Below are 13,484 nucleotides of genomic sequence, written 5' to 3'. Positions count from 1 at the left end.
ATGTTGGATTTCCAGCAGCCCATTTGTTTTTATTTATGTTCCAAGAATGTTTTTTTAAAAAAATTAATTTAATTTAAAGCAAGTTCAGAACGGTACAAACTATGAGCTGGAGAGGATACGTGCATGTGGCCCAGGCCATTGCAATTTTATAAAGAAGCTTCGGCATGGGGCACAAGAAATCCTGTCACGTCATATCGGGGGAAAAGGATTGGGGAGCCCCGGGAATGATGACAGTATGGCTAGCTAGTTAGGCATATCAGTTGGTACGCTGAAAGCTGGCTGGGTTTTGGATACGTATCTTCCATGCATGGGCAAGAATCCTGGAAGATAATCTCCCTGGGTATATGGATAGAATAGACAAAAATACTGTCAGAAAAGTCTCCTCCATTAATATCACCTGCACCAGCTCTCCTTGCCAACGTCGTTGTTATCCCGTGAATCCATCTCCTGGCTCTATAGTTGGTACAGAATCCAATAATTTGTATACAGGTGTCTTGCATTGAACAGGAAATGTCCAAATCCTTCCATGTTTTGATTTCTCAATCAAGGATTTTTATTAAATACTTGATGAAAAAAAATTCCAAGTTATTCTTATGACTACAGATAATGCATACGCCGCATGAACAGATGGAAGGCATGAGCTGTGCATTCCCAGAATTGGTTTGGTTTCTCGACTACAATTCATGGCAAAAAATGCTTCATTTTTCATTTACTCAATAGAATTATTCACTTGGTCGCAATACCAAATGTTTTATGCAGCATCACATTATCCTCCAAATAATCAATATATCAGAAGTAGAACAACTATGAGAAAACAGATTGAGCCCTTCAAAGTTTGAAATGCTAAAACAGAACCTGGAAAACTGGAACCCCGGAGAATCCATCATCGGGTAAGCCAGCTTGTTCCCTCTCCTGCAACAAAAGCAGCATGAATCGATCATTGTTGATACACACACATGCAGAGACTCCTCATTTGTAAGGAAAATAAAAGTGAAAAAGCAGGATGCTATACATTCCATGAATGGCACATAGAAAAGAAGTGTTAAGCGAAGGTCTTCTGGTTTTGCATGAAATATTTTACAGAGAGAATATTTTACAAATAGATTTGCATTGAAAATATTTTCAGATATTTGGCGAGAAACAACATGAAATGGCAGTGGTGGCAGTATTAAAGGTATGATAACAAAGTCTTGGTATAGTGGTAGTGGAGTAATAATGGTGATAAGGTGGTGGTGGTGGTGATGGTGGTGGTGGAAATAGTGCTCAGATTGTGGTGATTTGATGAGATAATGACACAAAGTCCTCAACGGCAATGGTGCAGTGGTGGTGGTGGAAGTTATTGGGTGATGCTGCTAGGAGAGATCATGAGATGATAAGTAAAATATATCCCCGTCTTCAAGAGATAAAATATTTTACCCAAATTTGATGTTTTTTATAGGTATTTTTTGTTTTTTTCCATTAAAAATATAAAATAGCTGCCAGTGCCTCCGTTTTTATTCTTCATAATGATTTATACATAACTTAATTCCATTGATATGCGTGTATGAATTTTCTATATGATTTTATTATCACTGAAAATGGGAAGGAATAGAGAAAAAAATAAAAAATGAAAATAAAAGAATATGCGCCGTCAGTTCTTAAGAATAGAGATACATAACGGGCAAGGAAGCAGGCCTGGGCCACGAAGCTGGTTGGATATGGAGCCCATGTTTCGAGGCCCACAAGTGCATCCAGCACCCAAAATGTCCTGTTAAGGATTTCTCCTTAGGAAGCAAAGTTGAAAAAAAAAAAAGGGTGTGAGAAGTAGAAGGAAATTGAGAGGGAGAAAGATTAACAAAAAAAATGTAATTAAGAAATAAACATAAATTATATTGTTTAGTTTATTGTAACAAAATTATATATATATATATATATATATATATATATCATGATAAATATGGCATAAATACAAAAAATATATATACATACAAGCGTTTGTTTTTGCGTTTCAAAAGCGCTTTTGAAAAATTTAAAAAAAATTTCTTCAATTTAATTTTTTTTGGTGTTTTTAGATCATTTTGATGCGCTGATATCAAAAATAATTTTTAAAAGATAATAGATATCATTTTGATGCATTTCTGAGTGAAAAACACTTTGAAAATCAACCGCAACCACACTATCAAACAGACTCATACATAAATAAACATGAGATTGATATCAAAACAAAATCATAGCATATATATTAATCAAAAAATATCTATGCGTGTGTGTTTAAATCAAAATAAAGAAACATATTTACTTGTTAAAATATATTAAATAATAGAGTTTTTGTTGTTGTCAATGATAAATTATTTGTTTTTAAGATTTTATTGCTCGACACTTGATGTAAAAGTTATTTGTAATAAATCTCATAAAATCCCAACAACAATATTTTAATTTAGATGTATTTTTAAATAAGATATTTGAAGCAAATTAGATAAACTCAATAATATCTCACAAAAATAAACTCAAGCTCTATATTTTGAAGGAATACATAAGCTTAAGGAGAAAAAAACTAAAATTCAAGGTAAATAAGAGTACGTAAAATCAAGAAAAACTTTGTTTGGACTTTTCATTCACCTTGATTTTATAATTGATTTTGAAAATTAAAAATTAAAGAATTAATTTAATATTAACCAATATTAATTCCCACATTGTAAACTCTTGATTAACCGCCATAAATGCATAATAAAATTTAAACATTGTGGTCATAACAAAATGTCTTTTGAGTTGAAAAAATTATTCGGGTTTTGTTGAAAAAACTTATTAGATTTTTATTTTAATGAGTTTGATAAAATAGTGGGTTGGACTTAAATAATAATTCTCTATACACCAATCAAGCCCAAAATTAAATTGGTAAAAAAAATATTTTGCAGCATAAAAAAATATTTTATAATAAATTTAAACTCGTGTCCAACTAAGGCCACGAGCACTAGTAGAGCAACTTACTTTATTTGAGCCATCTCCTATTTAAAAACTTGAATCTTACTTAAATTCAATCTTAACTCTTCAATAACCTAATATAAAAATATTATAAAAATATTATTTTTATTTTTAACATGAAAAGATTTTCTTATAAGGTTTCGAGTTTCATCAAAATATATAAATTTGATTTATTATTCACTCATGATTTTATTCAAATCATATTAATATTTCACGTTAAATAATATATATTAAAAAATAAATACCAACAAAGTTTTAATCTAAAAAAGAAGTTAATGAGTGGATTATGCTTTCAACATCAAACATTTTTTAACATTTTTTTTTTAAAAAAACCCACTAAATTGATCCGATGTTTTTGCTTGGATTATAAGCTTGTAATAGAATGGTTTATATACAGTGATTCCAGCTCCCTAACCTGTCTAGCCGACTTTCTAATTGTCAACTAACAAATTCCAACTAACTTTTAACTAGTCAACAATCTTGACACGTCAACTCCCCTTGTGCAATCATGGCGAGTATGAAATTGTTTCTGAATTTACCTCCAGCTGTTATCACCTAATCTTCTTCTTCAATCCTTGGCTTGTAATGCATCCAAACACAACTTTTAAAAAATACCCAAATCAACCATCACACGACATTGAAATTTTAAGTTACTGTTTTTTTTTTTACCATGAATTAATTTAGTTCGATTAATTTTTACTCGATTATTTAGATCTGAGTTACTTGATAAAAAAAAACATGAAAGTAAACCAATTGAAAAAAATTAAATAAACCCCATTGGTGTTTCAACATAGGATGGGATTTGAATTATTGAATTGTGGATCGGTAATGTATAATGATATTTTTTTTATTAATTAAAAATAGTAAATGGTTTTTATTTCAGGGATAAATAATATTTCATTTGTTATTATAAAATTAATTGGGGTTATAATGATCTATTATATTTTTTTTATAGTTAAATCACATAAATGATAAAAAAGAAAAAGATTGAGGAGGCTTTTATAAAATAATAAAATGACTTTATGACCATTCGAGCAAAACAAATTACTTATAAGTGTTTGAGAGTGTAGTTGTAATTATTTTTTAAAGTGTTTTTTACTTGAAAATATATCAAAATGATATATTTTTTATTTTTAAAAAATTATTTTTAACATCAGCATATCAAAATGATTTAAAAAAATTAAAAAATTATTAATTTAAAGTAAAGAAAAAAATAAAAAAAAATATATTTTTTCAAAAATATTTTTAAAACACAAAAACAAATAAAATAACTAATTAATGTTGGGCAATGAAATTCACGGTGGTTGGTTTTCTCCTCTTATTTTTTTTTAATTCATGTTGGGTAAATCAAAATTTAGATTTGTCTCTTTATTTTGATTTTTTTTTAATTGTGGTTATTTTTTCCTGGTATTTTATTTGTTATTGTTTAGAACCAATAGAATCTATATTTTTAAAAGTCTTACAGTGTGATTGATTGGACTGGTGATCTAGATCCACTAAAAAAACCCTCCAGAAAAGAACAAGATCTGGCCTAACGGCACCCCCACCACCTACCCTCCAGCAGAACAAGAGACGGCACAGGCGATCCCACCCCACCAATAATAATCTTGACTTGGTTCATCGCCGTGATCTCGTCCGTCGATCTAGATTCCAATCTCTGTCATGATTGTTGCCAAAAGCCACTTGTCGTTGTATCGTTGGGTGGCCCACGTCGTTTATAAACAAGCAATCCAGATCAAATCAGGGCAGGTAAATGGAGTCCTCGAGCAAGGAGTTACAGGCGTAACTGTGTTTGGATAAAATGTTGGTGTAACTGACTTTTCAACTGTACAGGTGTAGTGAAAACCAAGTCAAGAAAAGATCAATGTACCTGCCGTCACATTAACTTTAATTAAAATAAAAAACTGAATCATGCGGAGAAAGTACGGTGGCAGTAAGCAGTATTTTAATTGGTCTTGTAAAAAGCATTAACTTTCATTCGATGATATTTTAAATATTTTTATTTTCCAGGCACAATTAAAACAATAAACTGCCTCCTTGGAGTACAATTTATTCTTTTATAAATATAAAATATTAATAAAATAAAATGGCTGGCCAAGTTTTACATATGTTGACTTTTTTCGTTTTTTTTTTAATTAGTGTTTTTCTTCCCCGTTCTGTCACTAAGTATTAATTTATGACTTTTTTTTTATATTTTTAGTGGCATAGGTGATTTCTTCATCAATAAAAAAATATTATAAGAAATATATTTGTTAAAGGTAATTAAATACATTGTTTGTATTATGCAAGTATCTTAATTTTAATTAATTATGTATGTATATAAGCATTTTGATTTGTGATTACGAATTATTTTATATACAAAAAATGTATTAAACAAGCATGCACCAGGTAGTTTATAACTGGTTATGTGACCCGTACTTTGTCGCTGGTCATGTATTTTTTTTAAAAATAGATATGCTAGTTTTTTTTAACATAAAAAATCTTAATAAATTGAAAAATACTTGTGAAAAATAAATGAAAAAAGTCATCAGCGATAACTAAAAATAAAATAAAAAATATTAAGAGACAAATGTAAATCAAAATACTTAATTTTATAACATGAAAAATTAATTCAGTTGTGTTTGTTAAATTTGTTTATCAATATTATTTTGTATTCAATCAAACGATAATAAAATTGATTTAGCATGAAATTGATTGAACTAAATAAAAAAAAACTTATGCAAGACTACACACATTCAAAACATCATCTAAACATAAATATCTTTATTTATTAAAAAACATAAATTATTTTAATAAAAGCTTCTATTAAAAAAGCTAAATAGTAAAATATAAAATAATAGAGGAGGGATATTAATTGAAATACAAATTAAAAAGAATATTTTTTTTTAAAAAATACCAATTAAAATAAAAACAAAAATTAGAATAAAAAATTAAAAGAAGGCAAAAATAATTAAGGTGTCGCAAACACAGTTTTTTTTATAAATAAACAACTTGTATTTTAATAAACAAAATATCAAAAAATAGAATATTTTAATAAACAACTTGTATTTTAATAAACTTGTATTTTTTTAATAACAATAAGGGAGTCAACTCATGTTATAATATTAAAAAAAAATCAGAAAAAAAATATCAATTTATTCTTGATAGCCATTGAAATAACAAAAAAAAACTCGGTAGACCCATGTTTTTTTTTAGATGCCAAGGGTAAAATTTGTATTTTAGTGTTTTTGTTAATTTAATTTTGTTGAATGTATTAGTTTTGATGTAAATGATCATCTTTTATATAAACAAAAGTGAGATGGACATCTGTGATAAAGTAAGTATGTTTTTATTTTTATTTTTTTATATTATTATTGAACTCGAATCTTTGATTAATACAATTTATTAGATACACTTAATGTGAAAAACCATCTTTAAAACTAGGAAGACAAAAATTAATCTCAGTTAATACAGAAAACAACTCCAAATATCGGGAGAAATAAAATTCCTTCCGTCTACTAAATTACATGTTTCTAATAAATCTAAAATAGTTCATAGATATGATTTAATTAATAAAATCAGCGATGGAACATTAGTTGCATTTTCGTGAGAAATATTACCCTTGACATTTACAAAAAGGCCCACGGTGTCCAACCCCATATGACAGAGGATAGGATGGCGGGGGCATGTGCCGTTAATCATTTCATCACGGTCTGTCACTGTGGTCCGTACTGCATGGTAGACCCAAGACTATTTTTTTTTGCCCTCCATCTCCAAGCCCAAAAAAGACACACATTTCTTCACTGTTAATTAAAATCTTTGCTTTTGCTCAGTTCAGTCTTTTGTTTTTCTTTCTCTTTCCAGTCAACGCAGAGTTACACTCTCTCTTTCTCCAGCTCTTGGAAAATGGATAGCCAAGATCCCAGAAAGAACCCTACACACACACCAGGTTTGTTTCTTAACTCCACCCTCTTGCTTCTTCTTCTTCTTTTTCAACTAATGGGTTTTTTTTTTCGGGTACTGATATATAGAGTATGTTTGTTCGAAATCTTTTTTTCTTGTCTTTTTGGTGTCTGTTTTTTCTTAGTTTCTTCGAAGGAAAAAGATTTACGGGCTGTGTTTTTTATTCACATTCTGTGAAAATTCACTTTCTTAATGTATTCTGTGTGTATGAAATTATCTTGGTTTTTTCTTGAATTTCGCAGGGCATGAGAGCCATGGAGTTTATGTCTGTCACAAATGTGGGTGGCCCTTTCCAAACCCACATCCAAGTGCAAGACACAGGCGTGCACACAAGAAGATCTGTGGAACTCTTGAAGGATACAAGTTTGTTGACTCCGAGGAGACTCCACTCTCGGCCCTTTCTGACGATGACCATGGTTCTGATGAAGATCCTAAAACCCCTAGTGAGAACTCTTGTTATGGAATTATGTTTTTTTATCGCTTATAAAATGTGGAAAGAGAATGAATTTACTGTTTTGGATGCTAGATTTTGTTTTTTTAAGGGAGCCTTGGACTGCTTAAGGATAAGCTGAAATACATATTTGTACCTGGTCTCTGATTGAGAGAAACGCTGCATTTTTTTTCTTGACCAATATTTGTTAATTTGGCTGTGCAAGGTCCAAAAGGTTGGGAGAGAGGTATTAATGAGAAGGGTTGTGGTGGAGTAGGGAGCAGATCGAATAGATCAGAAGATGATGTTTTTACGGATGCTATTGCCGAATTTCCTGAAAGCGGATCCAGTCCGGTGACTAGAGAGCATACAAGGGATGTTAAAGAACCAGAAATTAACTTGGAAATCAATAAAGCCACTGCTCAATCATCCGAGGATGGTTCAATTACTGGTCAGCTTTTAACGGGACCTGATAATCAATTGATTTGTGCTGTTTTGTCTGCATTTAAGTTTATAATATGATTAATGCGTTCTTGGGTAGCTGCAATATTCAATACTGGTCGGAAGTTGTATTTTAATTCACTGTGACCCTCTCTTGTAAATAGGCTGCATTTCATCACCGTGATTGCATTCTTGGCCATGATGGAGTCATTTTAAGTGATGGGTAGGGTGGGTAAAATAGGCCACTAGGCATCATGGAATGTGATGCACGATGGTAAGTAGAATCTTTTGCTAGTACACAAGATAAAAGCTTTAGTTGAGATACTGGATTGATTGGCAGGGTACTCAAGAAGGTTTAATTGTGACAAAACGCTTTTAAGACTCACGAACTTTTGATATGATCTCTGGGCTGTTTGATGGATCTTGTTTGACATGCTCCATCTCTAGCTTTTTGGAACGGTCATGTGTCACCCAGGAGACCTTTTAGTGAGCAGCCACTGGGGTTTCACAGTTGGATTCTATATATTTGGATTACATCTGGTTTGCTATGCAGAATATTTCTTTTTGAATCGTGCATTTTATTCCTGGAATATTTATAGCTTTGAATGTCATTTTAGGCATGTAAAAACTCTCTGGGGTAATTTAATCTTATTTTCTTTTCTTTTCTTTTATACAAATAAGCGCACATGTTAATTTTCCTAGAGATGCCTTTAATTCCACTCTATTGTACATGCTGCACGTGTTTTTTGGTTGATGAAGTTATACTTGGCGCTTCAATTTTTTTTTTTAATTTCTTTTATGTATTCAAGCTGTGTAAATTTTAGTAATATTTTGTTCTCGTGAAACTGTTTTATAAATTAGTCTTCTTAATAAGTGTCCATTTTTTTCTGCCCCTTTTCTGAAGAAAAATAATGAGATTCTGAGTAGATGTGCACAAGTAATTCCATGTGCGTTGATTCAGATCCTGCAGTCACTTAACAATAGACTCACACTACTCCCCTCCCAGAAAATGAGGGGATAGATTTTGTGGATTTAAGATTGTTACATTTTATATCCAGTAAGCATGTTGGTTTGATTGTTACTTTATGGAACAATGCAGTTATCAGCCCACCTCCAAGCAATTCAGCTGACCACATCCAAATGCAAAGTACTGAAGTTCCAGTAATTAATCTGTCTGGAAGTGCTCAAGAGTCCCTGGATCATGACTCGAATGCTACGATTGCCTCCATGACCAGATCTTTAACAGATTGTAGAGGTGAAGAATCTGACTTTGAGCATAGCCATGATAACGGAAGTTCTGCATGGGACTCAATCCCCATCAAACTTGAAACACAAACAGATGCATCACAAGAGAATAAGAAGAGTGGCACTGTCGAGGATTTGCCAGAGACTGATGCAAAAGGAAATGAAGAAACTAAATTAGATGGACAGCTACTGGATGTAGTGGTTTCAACCGATGACAATGCAGAGGATGCATCTGTGTCACAGAAGATGGAGGATGTAACTTCACAGCCTGTGCCTGCTGCAGAAGTCCTTCAATTGAAGGAAGGAGGCTATACTGATGATTTAGCCTCTGGAATGTCTTTAAATGATCTCTCCCCTGAAGTTAATTTGGTTGAACCTGCGCATTCTTCTATTTCCACTGCTCAGATCGAGGGGGATACTCAAGAAATCGACTCTGCTGTTTATGTAAATTCAGCTGTGAGTTATGATAATAAGGGAGAAGGAAATGGAAATATGCATGTGCTGATAGTTCCCAATGACTTAACTGTAGTTGCTGATGCTGAGAACATGGTTAAAGGTTTTAAAGACCTTGAAGGAGGGAAATTGCCCCAACTTATGAACATGGATTCGTTTGGAGCATCTAACAATGTTAAGGATTCTGACCTTAAGAACAATCCTCAGGGTTTTAACTCAAGGCCATTGACTGAGGACACCGAAGTCTCTGCATCCAATATGCATGTTTTGAATGATAACCTTGAACCAAAAGATGGGACCAGCCAGCATATTGTTGAATTGCCTGGTGAAGCAGAAGCTGATATGCCCCAGAGATCAGAAGTTGGTGTAACAGATGTTGTGACAGGTGACTTGGAGAAGAGCATTTCTGTTCACTCTCCTGAAGAAGTTGTACCTTGTGATCATTGTGAAACTTCATCTCTGACGAGTTCTATAGAGCATGCTACAAAAGCCACATCTGATACTAACATTGTGGTTGTGCCAATGGATGCTGAGGTTAGGCAGACAAACTTAATTGGCATGGATGATACTGGTAATGATGAAAAAGATAAAATTAAAAGTTCTGAAGTAGGTGAAAATGAAAAAAACAATAGAAATACAAAGGAGAGTTTTGCAGAAAACAGGATACCGACTTCTAAACATGCTAGTATTCCCTCTGAACAAGCTGATCAAAGGAACAGTGTACTTGGAGATGTCAAAGCTGCTGGTCTTGAAGAGGGTAAAATAGAAAGATGCAATGCGTCTGAAATTGTAACTGAAGGTGATTCTGTATCTGGATTGGGGGAGGAAAATCTCTTGAGGGAGCCAAAATCAACACCTGAATCTGCTGTCAATGTCGAATCCTGTTTTACCTCAGAGAATGATATTAATGTGTGTGAGGGAAAGTTGCCACAACTTGCTAGTATTCCCTCTGAACAAGCTGATCAAAGGAACAGCGTACTTGGAGATGTCAAAGCTGCTGGTCCAGAAGAGGGTAAAATAGAAAGATGCAATGCTGAAGGTGATTCTGTATCTGGATTGGGGGAGGAAAATCGCTCGAGGGGGCCAAAAACAACACCTGAATCTGCTGTCAATGTCGAATCCTGTTTTACCTCAGAGAATGATATTAATGTGTGTGAGGGAAAGTTGCCACAACTTGCTAGTATTCGCTCTGAACAAGCTGATCAAAGGAACAGCGTACTTGGAGATGTCAAAGCTGCTGGTCCAGAAGAGGGTAAAATAGAAAGATGCAATGCTGAAGGTGATTCTGTATCTGGATTGGGGGAGGAAAATCGCTCGAGGGGGCCAAAAACAACACCTGAATCTGCTGTCAATGTCGAATCCTGTTTTACCTCAGAGAATGATATTAATGTGTGTGAGGGAAAGTTGCCACAACTTGCTAGTATTCCCTCTGAACAAGCTGATCAAAGGAACAGCGTACTTGGAGATGTCAAAGCTGCTGGTCCAGAAGAGGGTAAAATAGAAAGATGCAATGCGTCTGAAATTGTGACTGAAGGTGATTCTGTATCTGGATTGGGGGAGGAAAATCCCTTGAGGGGGCCAAAAACAACACCTGAATCTGCTGTCAATGTCGAATCCTGTTTTACCTCAGAGAATGATATTAATGTGTGTGAGGGCAAGTTGCCACAACATGAACACACAGATATAGGTGGAATTTTGGATCCTCAGGAAAGCAGAAAGGAACCTGAAAGCAATGGTATGGCCAATCAACTAGTTGAGCGTGCTGGTGAAGTTAGTGCAGCTGCTGAATCATATAGTGGTGGAGATGCTGAGGTATTATGGAAGTCTTCTGAAGACAAGATGGTGAGAGAGCCTCTAGTTTCTCGTTCAGAACCTTCATCTTCCCTTCAAAATTCTTCCCCTGTTGCAGATAATCAGGCCAGAGATTTTCTTGGAGTTGCATCTGGGAACACACCTGAGTCTTTGCCTGATGAAGGTGATAATAACTTAGTTACACAACAGGTTGTTGCATCTGCTACTGACTTTTCAGTTGATTCAGTTAGCCAAACTGATAGTTTAGAAGGTCACTGGGGTTCCGTTTCAGGTATGTTTGCAATGAAAATTTAATTCCGGATTTACTACTACTTTTGATGTCATTATATTTTTTTTAGGTGTGACATGTAGAGGCTAATTGGGACCCAAAGCCCCATCATATCTTGCACTTGCATAATACAAAGTGTTGTATAAATCACCTTAGATTATTGAACTTCAATTGGTGTTTTAAACGATTCTCAAAAACACACTTGTTGCAATTGCTACATTGTTCTAAAAAAAACTTTACTCAACCAAAATTCTTGTCATTTCATTGCTTATTCTTGATTAGGATTAGCTCCCTAATCCGTAGAGCATCTATAACATGTGTTGTCAGCTCGTTTGCAAACCATCCTTTCCATGACGCCTACTATTTTATTTTGATACCTTTACAGAACAAGGTTTGTCACGTTTCCATTAATTCAATCTAGTCTGTTGTTTCTAATCCAGTGCTTTCTACCCAATCGGATATACCAGCTATTCTTGATGCTGAGCCTTTGCCATCAAATGGTTCCCAAGCATTATCAGAAGCAGAGAAAGCCACCTTGAAGAAGCCGATAGCTGCTTCTGAGACAGAACATGCTGATAAATCAGATATTTTTGATCCCCCATCTTTCATGACATTGGTTGAACCTAGAGATGTGGTTAACCAGAAAGCTGCTGCATCTGAAATCCAGACAACAGGGAACCCACAACAGCCAAAAGCTGCTTCTGTACAAGCTGGTTGGTTTCCTTCCGTTACCAATGTTTTGAATGAGTCGCAGGGGAGAAAAAAGAACGAAGAGATTATTGCCAAGGTCACAAACTGGAGCACCGGGGAACAACACCCTTCTCTGAGGAGCCCACAACATACTCCTTTAAAGAGCCTTTTAGGCGAGGCAAGTATGGAAACCAAATCCAAGGCACTAAATGCCAAGGAAATCCTAGTTGAAAAGGATGGTTCCGCAGCTAAAGATAACGGTGCTTTGTCTAAAACAGTGAGCTCCATTCTGGCTCCTCAAGAACCTGTAGGTGAGCCTGCCATGGTGGAAGAGAAAGCATGGAGTTCTCCAGCAAGGTATCCTGCAGATATTAAGAGAGAGAAGAGGAAAGTCAGGGGAAGACCATACTGGGCACAATTTGTTTGCTGCTCATCTGTAAATTAGCATAGTTAATGCATTAGCTATATAATATAGGAATGATGATGCATGTGGGATTTACCCCACCGAACTAGTTATGTAAAGACTATATTAAATCTGGACATTGCTATTGTTTTTTAGTAGATATTTTTTAAATCATGGAGAGATTGATTCAATGTTATTTGGCTAATATGATGGTTCTAAATACAACTTAAATATAAGTAAAAACCAGCATTCAGAATAAATTTTTTTAATATAAATATTAAGATGTTAATATATTGAATTGATTTAGGTTAATTTATTAATTTACATGCCGGTTATGAAACTTATATTTTTATAAAAAATATATTAAAATAAATTGTAAAGTTTAATTTTTAATAAATTTAATATTAAAAGATAAAATTAAAATTAAAAACTAAAAAAATAACTAAAAAATAATTTAAGTTAATATGAATTAATTTATTAAACTTATGATTCAGAATTATGATAACCAAATAAAAAATAAATTAAAATAAATTATGTATGTTAAATTTTAATTAATAATTAATTAAAAGATAAAATTAAAAATATTTGATTAAAAAAATAAAAAATAACTAATTATTTTGGATTAATTCATTAAACTTGTAGCTCGAGTTATGAAATAAAAATAAATTATAAAATTTAATTTTAAATCAATTCATTAGCCTGTGTTAAAAAAAAACTTAATTAAAAATATAGCAAACTACATGTTTTCGAGACATGGTTGGCCGTTGATCTTACTTCTAGAACTGCTCGGACTGATATTGTTTGTGCCAACACCTTTCTCATGCTTGTCTTTTGAGTCG

At 33.2% G+C, this 13,484-nt stretch overlaps 1 protein-coding gene across 3 annotated transcripts; it reads left to right on the top strand.

The window, feature by feature from the left end:
• Positions 1-6,646: 6,646 nt before the first annotated feature.
• On the top strand, positions 6,647-12,819 carry LOC133681852 (uncharacterized). 3 transcript variants are annotated; one of them, XM_062105021.1, is made up of 5 exons: positions 6,647-6,889; positions 7,146-7,346; positions 7,560-7,784; positions 8,874-11,555; positions 12,020-12,819. In XM_062105021.1, the coding sequence occupies exons 1-5, from the start codon at positions 6,847-6,849 to the stop codon at positions 12,685-12,687; spliced, it is 3,819 nt and encodes a 1,272-aa protein (XP_061961005.1). In that variant the 5' UTR covers positions 6,647-6,846; the 3' UTR covers positions 12,688-12,819. The 3 variants fall into 3 exon arrangements, with proteins under 3 accessions (XP_061961005.1, XP_061961004.1, XP_061961003.1); XM_062105020.1 differs by having other exon boundaries at positions 6,649-6,889; positions 7,569-7,784; positions 11,993-12,819; XM_062105019.1 differs by having other exon boundaries at positions 6,649-6,889; positions 11,993-12,819.
• Positions 12,820-13,484: the final 665 nt, after the last annotated feature.

The sequence above is a fragment of the Populus nigra genome, chromosome 2 (assembly GCF_951802175.1).
Source record: "Populus nigra chromosome 2, ddPopNigr1.1, whole genome shotgun sequence".
NCBI classification, from domain to species: Eukaryota; Viridiplantae; Streptophyta; class Magnoliopsida; order Malpighiales; family Salicaceae; genus Populus; species Populus nigra.
This window is presented reverse-complemented; position numbering and strand designations above follow the sequence as displayed.

What these genes read in the sequence shown, in the direction of transcription:
- LOC133681852 (XM_062105019.1), top strand. Translation starts at nt 6,847, where the DNA reads ATGGATAGCCAAGATCCCAGAAAGAACCCTACACACACACCAG. An exon ending in TGAAGATCCTAAAACCCCTA is followed by an intron (nt 7,347 to 7,559) that starts GTGAGAACTCTT and finishes TGGCTGTGCAAG; the next exon opens with GTCCAAAAGGTTGGGAGAGA. An exon ending in TCACTGGGGTTCCGTTTCAG is followed by an intron (nt 11,556 to 11,992) that starts GTATGTTTGCAA and finishes TTTCTAATCCAG; the next exon opens with TGCTTTCTACCCAATCGGAT.